The sequence below is a fragment of the Psammomys obesus genome, unplaced genomic scaffold (assembly GCF_907164565.1).
Source record: "Psammomys obesus unplaced genomic scaffold, mPsaObe1.curated_primary_1811, whole genome shotgun sequence".
NCBI classification, from domain to species: Eukaryota; Metazoa; Chordata; class Mammalia; order Rodentia; family Muridae; genus Psammomys; species Psammomys obesus.
In genome coordinates, this window is record NW_026596051.1 from 14,885,033 (window position 1) to 14,892,869 (window position 7,837).

The window sequence follows — 7,837 nt, forward strand, 5'->3', positions numbered from 1 at the left end:
ATATATATATATAAATTAATAATGATTTCTCATTGTCCCAAAGAGCCCTTCAGAAAAAGCTGGGCACACCCAGATCACTGTTTTCATTAAGTGCTGGACTGGGTCACCAGAACAGCTGACACAGGGAGTGCCTTTTTCCTCTAGCTCACCTCATTTGCTCCCCGGAAACCGACGCCCATCCTTCTGCTCCGTTGTCACTTCACAAAATCCATGTAGCTTCGCCCTTCTCTGCACCTGGCCAGCCCTATTCTGGATGGCTGATGTAACTGCATATTTGGTATCTTAGCACTCAGTCCTGCCCACAGACCCCAGTGCTCCATTCTTCTTTGGGAGGAGACAGCTTCATTCTGTTCAGCTGTGTTTGTTTGCCAACAGACTTCAATCCCCGACTCGGAAAGCAATCTGGATCAGAACTGTTTGTCTCGCTGCAGCACAGAGATTTTCTCTGAAGCCAGCTGGGAACAGGTGGATAAACAGGACACAGAGGTACAGGCTCAGCCCCTGCTCTGCGTGCCATCCATACAGGTGTCCTACAGTTCTTCTCCACTCCAGTCCCTGCCCCGTGCCCCTGACCAAGGAAGAATCATGGCCAGTGTTCAGCCTCTGCATCTGTTTCTGGGAACCCACATCCATCAGTTCTAAGACAGGGACACCAGCGAGCTGGCCCTCTCTCTCCATTGCCTCTGCCAGCTCTCATGGCAACCCAAGGTGCCACTGCTGCCACGTTGTCTCAGGGGAGATTGGAGCCTTCTCAGGCAAACAGTTCGGACACCTTTCTACCATTAGCAGGCCTGCTGGGCCGGTACCACTGGAGCCTATATAGTCCTTGTGACTCTGGCTCCCCCTGGTGTGGCTCTGTTGACTTCAGCTGACTAGCCCACCTCCTGTCACTAACCTGGTATGTGTTTTACAGATGACCCGTTGGCTACCTGACCACCTGGCCGCCCACTGCTATGCCTGTGACAGTGCCTTCTGGCTCGCCAGCAGGAAGCACCACTGCAGGTGCCATTGGGGTGGCTTTTAGGGTGGGATGGGCTATAGAGTCTGAACTTTGGCATCTTACCATCAGTGTTCTGTGTGAGCTGCCCTTGGGGTCACATTTCTGTGCCTCTGAAATTGGCTCTTCCAGAACTGAATTTGGGAACTCTGTTCCAATTCAGTGATCACTATTAAAGTTTGAAATGTGGACATACTTTGTTTCGTTTCCCAGATTGGTGGGTAACACCTACCTTGCAGATCTTCATTTCTTATTTCCATCGTAAAACTGATTGTGGCTTCTTTGAGCAAAAAAATAGTCTTCTAGCATGGGCAAGGGAACCTGGTTTTCTGACTCCTTTCTGCTCCCTGAGCTGCTGCTGAGTAGCTGTAGCTGGGGAATAGTAGACACAGCTGAAGGCAGGCTGCAGTCCTTGTTGTTCCCAACTCTTTTCTCCTAGCCTGGGCAGTGAGTCACTAAGGCTGCTTTGCCCTGGCTGGGGTGGTGATGGCTCAGTGTCCTAGGACAGGAAGTTTATCCAAATCATAAAATGGCCCACAAGTAGAGCCCACACTGAGAGTGATGGGAAAACCTCTTTGTAGACATCTTTGTAGACAGGGACCCTCTTAGGACCATGGGTCTCCCCAGATTTGCACCTCTAGAACAAATGGCTTCTCCTCTGAGCTCTTTCTCCCCTCCTTGCAGGGACACTGACCGTGTTGATCAAACGTGGTGAGCATTTGCAAGAACGTGTCTGTGATGTCTGCACATCCACAATAACTTCTCCACACTAACGCTGCCTTTCCCTTCTCTGCACTCATTGGGCTGATGCCTTGTAAGGGCGAGCACAGGCAGGTGGGCGTGAGGATCCATAGCAGCTGATGAAAGAAATTGCCAGGGGTGTGTCTGCTGCAGCTTCGAGCTCTGAGCTCCCCTCTGGACGGTACAGGCCAGCTGTGCCATTATACTCCTAAGGAGAAGTAGAGCTTCCACAGGGCTCATCTTTGGGGGAAGCCAGCGGGCCTCAGAGGTTTTTTTGTGTGTGTGTGGGTGGGGGGGGGGGGCAATCATTCCTTGATGCCAGGATGATGCTAGTAACTTTAAATTTCAAGTTAAACAGCATTGCTTCCTTGTTTTGTTTTTATAAAGGCAGATGGACAGATCTTTCCAGAGAACTACTAGCATGGGAGACTCCATTTACTCTTTCAAGGTCTCCCAAAGGAAGTAAGATAGAAAGCTTAATTGATCAAATTCATGTCAGGTTTTTAAGCTGAACATCAGTAGCTATGTTCAACAAGTACATGCATTCAAAAGATTTCCTGTGTAACCACAAGTTTGTGCTGATTCCTGCTTCTTGGGAAGCTGTGAAGTGTTTTCAACATTCTAGAAATGAAAGGCTTTGTGTACCGGTCCTATTGCTCTGGTTCCACCTTTCCTTCTCCAGTATTATCTTGTCTTATGTGCTCTTCACTATCTGCTTTTCATGTGCCCCAGTGCGCCTTACCCAGAACGCTCTGCATTCTTAGCAGTGTGGATGAGAAGCTAGTACAGAGGAGCTTTCCTGTTGTACCTTTCTCCTTGTCTCTGCTGTGTCAGGCGCCTTGGGGTTCCCTTGCCGAGTTGACCAGTCTTGGTTTGTACTAAAGGGCTCAGCAAATGTAAGATTGTAAGGCAAGCAGAACTCATCCTATATTGGTTACCTTTTGCGCGTGCGTGCGTGAGAAAGAGAGAGCAGGGTGCATCAGTCTGGCTGCAAAGAAACAGGGATTTTGGTAGCAAAGGAAAGGGAAGCCTAGAGATGCTTGGGGTGGGGCAGTGAACCATAGCTGACTGACCACTGTCTAGTAGGGATGTATATGTGCATGTGTTTCTCCATGGCCTTGTCCTTCCACCTCCCCTTCACGCTGAGCATGTGCCACGTGCTGCTCTGACTTTGGGCTTTGCATGCTGCCAGCAGCAGTCTGCATCCAACTTGCCTCTGAGGCAACGGCCATTAGGCAAAGGTCTCACCGCCAGCTGGGCAGGATAGTTGTTTCTCTTCTTTGAGGGGCCTACAGGCTGCCTCTATTTGACTTTGGTCTCCCTGTCACCTCAAGCTGCTCAGATGGCCGGTGCTGAGGTTAGTGCAGCCACTGGGTACCTCCGCAGGTCAATACAGTGCTGAGCTGGCAGCTGCTTCGGTGCTGGGCTCGTTTGCCCAGGAGAGCTGTCCTGAGACTCTTCGTGTGCATCTGACAGCCTGTGCCAGAGTGGTGAGGCAGCCTGAGGTGAAAATGATTCCGCTAAGTACATGTATCTTCCTACTGAGCTTCTTCCCGGCCTGGCCTGGAGAAAGGAACATGTTTCTAACACATCCAGACTGCACACACCAGATGCTGTTCTCCGAAGTTGGGTTTTTTTGTTTGTTTGTTTGTGTGGTCTTTTTTCTTTTGCCCTACAAAAACCTACCAGCTGAAACTAACATTGTTTTATTTCTTCTTGTCTCAAGGAATTGTGGGAACGTATTCTGCTCCAGTTGTTGTAACCAGAAGGTTCCAGTTCCTAGCCAGCAGCTCTTTGAACCCAGTCGAGTGTGCAAGTCTTGCTATAGCAGCCTCCATCCCACAAGCTCCAGCATTGACCTTGAACTGGATAAGCCTATTGCTGCCACTTCAAACTGAAGCTCAGTGACCTGGGGTGGCAGAGGCCATGCTGCTGCTGTTCCTTTAACAGGCTCATACAGAGCCTGGGCAGTCCGAGAGGCCCATGTACTTAAGAATGGGGGCATGGAACGATCTGTACAGAGAGATTGGGGTGTACCACTGGATTGTAAATTGATTTTTGTTTCATCTTCCCCTCCCTTTCCATGCTCCCTCTTTGCCTTCTAAAAAGAAAAATGTCCCCAGTTGTCTTAATTTTTTTTTTTTTAATGGAAGTCCAGAGGTTGCCAGGCTCGTATAACTGCTGAGCTACTTGCTGTCAGGCACTCTGGAGGATAGCTCAGTGCTTCCCTGTGGAAGGAGCCAGAATGAAGGCCTGAGCCAGCAGGACAGAAATCAGCCTAACGTTAGTTACCATTCCTCACATCACAGCTGTATCAGAGTGGACTGGTGAACCTCTGCTACTGGGGAGGCTGGGTACCCCTTTCTTAAGTGTACTATTCCTAGGAGGGGTAGGCCATCCCACCTCACAGATAGAAAGAGGATGGCCTTGGGAGGAGGGGCACACAGTGGGGTACGCTACAGGCCTCACTTTGAAAAGTGAGGTATGTGCTTCTCTTAAGGGGCTGGATGGCTGACATGTTGGCCCATGTGGATCCCGTCTTTTAACGTGATCAGTTGGGTAGGGCTCCCTTTGCCTCCTTTGGCTTCCAGATGTAAAGGTGCAGACTGGCCAGAATGCAGAGTCCTGCTGCTGTCAAGGGTTGCACTGAACTAAGCACCTGGGAGCCCCCACTGGGGCCCGATCCCACAAGCAATCTCTTCCTCGGCCAACACAGGGAAATCCAGACTCAGGGTTCCACAAGTCCCCCATTCCCAAAGCAAACCAATCATGCATCTCCCCTTGAGGGACAGAGTCCCCACAGTTCCGAAGCTCTTCACACAATCAGCCTTCCTCTTCCCCTACTTCTGGGGCAGCAGGAAGAACCCAGGAGTCCCCTGTCCTGCTTCTGGCTGTCTGCGTGGGCACATGTCTGGCTTCTGCTCCCAGTGAAGAGCCCCTTGGTGATTGTAGGGTTCTTAGAAAATGACATGACCTGGAGGAGATTTGGGGTACCTTTTCTCAGTGAGCTTTGATGTGGTCCAAAAAGAGCCTTAAGCTAGTAGTTAACTGTGGTGGAGGTAGGATTGGGAAGGGTGGAGAATAGTTTTGGTTTGTGCTTTGAATTGTTGGCATCTATTTTTATGTCCCTCCCCTCACCCAAGGGCCATGCTTGGCTCTTTTAAAAGCTGCAGACTGATCACAGCAGATTACAGTGTGGGGGCTGGGTGAGGTTGGGGGGACACCTCAGTTCCAGCCTGGCCTGTGTCCTTGTCCCTTTCCTTTGGAAGCTGTTACCTGGCCATGGCATTCTGTGTCTCAGGAAGGTGACGTTTGCATATTCCCGAGTGTGGGTGCAAGAAACCAGAAGCCTTCCCTAGCACTGTCGGCTGAAGGAAAGCCCAGGGTATCATTCTTGCTCATTCCTCCAGCAGCAAGTCATGTAGAGACCGAGTTGAGTGAAACAGGGTGAAGTTTTCCTCCATGCTCATTGTGGTCTGGAGGGGCAGGTTGGGAAAGGTTGGCATAATTGAAAATTGTGCAGTTCCTAGTGACAGGTGCCAAGAGGTTATGATACGGGTTTCTTGGATCTGTTGTACAGTGTGAATAAATGCTTGCAGCTCTTAGCCCTTTTTGATCAATGAAGCACTTTTTTATTAATATTTTCTTTGTATGTAAAGGAGGAACCGTAACTCTCCGTAGCTGTACATAAACCGTTTTCTCCTAAAGAGGAGTCCCTGCTCCTATATTTTTCATTTTTTTTGTCAAAGCAAGAAGTAAATACTTTAGAATTGTTAAATATATAGATAAAGTGAATAAAGTTGAGTGTCCGCACGGTGGTATCTGTGAATGAGTTCTAATTCTTTGTCCTGTAGTTTAAACTCTCTTTGTCCCTTTGCCCCCTCACATAGGAGAAGTAGTTTGAGGAACTGCTCGGAATTTGACCTTTAGCAAAGGAAAACAACACATTTCAACCCTAGACCTTGGAAAGGTCTAGCACTCTAAACCATTTTCTTAATGATTTTGCTTCTGAGGTCTCCCAAGCTGAAAGAGGGCAGAGCCCTTGGGCATCATGAGGACCAGCAGCATATCCTTGGTAGTTAACATACCTCTGGCCTCTAGAGTCTCCCTGCCCCCTTTCCTTTCAGACAGGAAGTTGTCATTTATCACACACAGGCTGGGCACACGTTAGATTTGTAAGGCTACTAACTGAGAGGGTACTGGTCCAAGACTGTTCACAGAGCCTAGCAGCGGCTGACTGTCGGGGGCCTTTCTTACATACTTAGAACCTTTAGTGTTTCATATCTGGTACTGAAAAACAGCCATTAAATTTTATTTTTTAAGCACTTGTTTTCCAACACCAAAGAGCAAATGACTCTTAAGCACAGAGTCATCCTTTCCATCCCTGGGATGTGATTACATTTATTGATTCATCATGTGCCCATTTGCATGTACATATGTGCATGTGATGTGTGTGCTATGGCACATGTGGAGATCAGAGGACAATCTGTAGCAGTCCTTTTTCTCTTTCCAACACGCTGTGTGGGGCCTAGGGAGCGAAATCAAGTCATCATGTGTGGTGACAAGCACCTTTACCGGCTGCACCATCTGTCAGCCTTTTAAAGGAAGGTGCCACAGCCTCACTGCCAAATCCTGTACCAGCTTTTTCTGTTAGGGCCCTCACTACCTCAAGGGTAGGACACAGAACTGAGGGCCAGAGAACATCAACCAGAAGGCATGGGCTCTCCCTTCAGCTTGACTTGACTCCTCCCTTGCCCCTAAGGCCTGAAAAGCAAGTTCCTGAAGTTGAAGTCTTACTCCAGAAAGGCTCTTCCTGTCTTCCTGCCCTTCATCTTTCTAGGAGGCCAACTCCCATGCCGTTCTTTCACTGGTTTCTGATGCCCTGGACTCTGTTCATGTCCCCAGGGGCCACCCATCCACCTGGCTTTCTTAACATCACAGTGCACTTCTGCTGGTGCTTCTGCTTCTGCAGCTGCTCTTGTGTCCCTTGCTGCTCCCTGGGTGCAGGAGTCCTGGAGTCCCAGCTCTCTGACCTCCTAGAACACTTGCTTCCTAGCAGGCTGAGCAGTCAGGCTGAGTAGCTCTGTGTTACGGCATTTCTTAACATTGGTAAGGTTCGGTCCCCAGCCCCCACCCTCCAAGATAGTTTTCAAAATGGGAGCTCGTTATGAACCAAGAGTTCCGCATGAATCTCAGAGGTTCACTGGAGGCTCCTTCCTCAACTGCATCCGGTGGCTCCCCACCCCCACCCTAACCTGCTGTCTCTGTGCCTCACCCCACCCTCCTGTACTAACTGAGCTTTGTCAGCTGGATAGAGTGGGGCAGTAGGGCTTCTTAGACCCTGCCTCTGTGCTCCTCTGCTTGCAGGGTCTGGTAAACTGGCCAACACTGGTGCCAGTTTGCACACTTCCCAACAACCTTAAGTAGGAAGTTTGCCTTCAGGTTCCATGCTATGGTTGGATACCTCACCTACCCTTTCGGAGCCTGGAGAAATGCCTCCTTTTCGTCTGTTTGTGAAGCTTGGCTGCAGTTCCGACTCCTAGCAGGGAGCAGTGAGTCCCAGTGGCTAAAACTGCCACACAAGGCTCTGAGTGATGCCAAGGGTAAGGCCAAGGGGTAATCAGGAGGGCATCCCCAGCGTCTTGCCCACTCTGTGCCTTCCAGGTAGACTAGCCAACCAAAGCATGTCTTAGATCCCCACCAGGGCTGAAGGCAAGAGCCTCACTGTCTGCTGAAGCCCCCGCTATCCTTTCACCCTGGTCCTCTGTCACTCTACCCCTTAGGCAGACCCTGGCCAAGGCCCCAGCCACTGGACCTGCAACAATTGGCTATCAATATGTCCTGTAACTGAATCATTTAATGTGCCATTGGAGGCCAAGGCTCTGTCCGGGCTTCATTGACTCAGGTACATCCCATGGATTTCTTGTCCACCCAGTGAGGCAGACACTGTTCTGTATTCTTTGGAAGGAAAGGCAGCTGAGCCTGTTGATCTGTGAAGCCCCAAGCTCAAGGCCACCCAGTAAACAAGCAGCAGAGCCTTATCTACAACCACTGCACCACCCAGTCCCTCCTGACTCCCTTTAGCTGGGTGTGGGATGG

The 7,837-nt window shown here is 49.9% G+C and overlaps 1 protein-coding gene across 4 annotated transcripts in view; it reads left to right on the forward strand.

Annotated features, from left to right (window-relative positions):
* The window catches only part of Mtmr3 (myotubularin related protein 3), an 80,017-nt gene extending 74,461 nt beyond the window's left edge, over positions 1-5,556 (forward strand). For 2 of the 4 annotated variants that reach the window (XM_055623887.1, XM_055623890.1), the window contains 3 exons: positions 376-486; positions 914-1,002; positions 3,465-5,556. In XM_055623887.1, the coding sequence (XP_055479862.1) occupies positions 376-486; positions 914-1,002; positions 3,465-3,636 (372 nt within the window). In that variant the 3' untranslated portion in view covers positions 3,637-5,556. Of the gene's footprint in view, positions 1-375; positions 487-913; positions 1,003-1,681; positions 1,991-3,464 lie in introns of those variants that run through there. The other 2 variants (XM_055623889.1, XM_055623888.1) reach the window with 2 other exon arrangements.
* Positions 5,557-7,837: the final 2,281 nt, after the last annotated feature.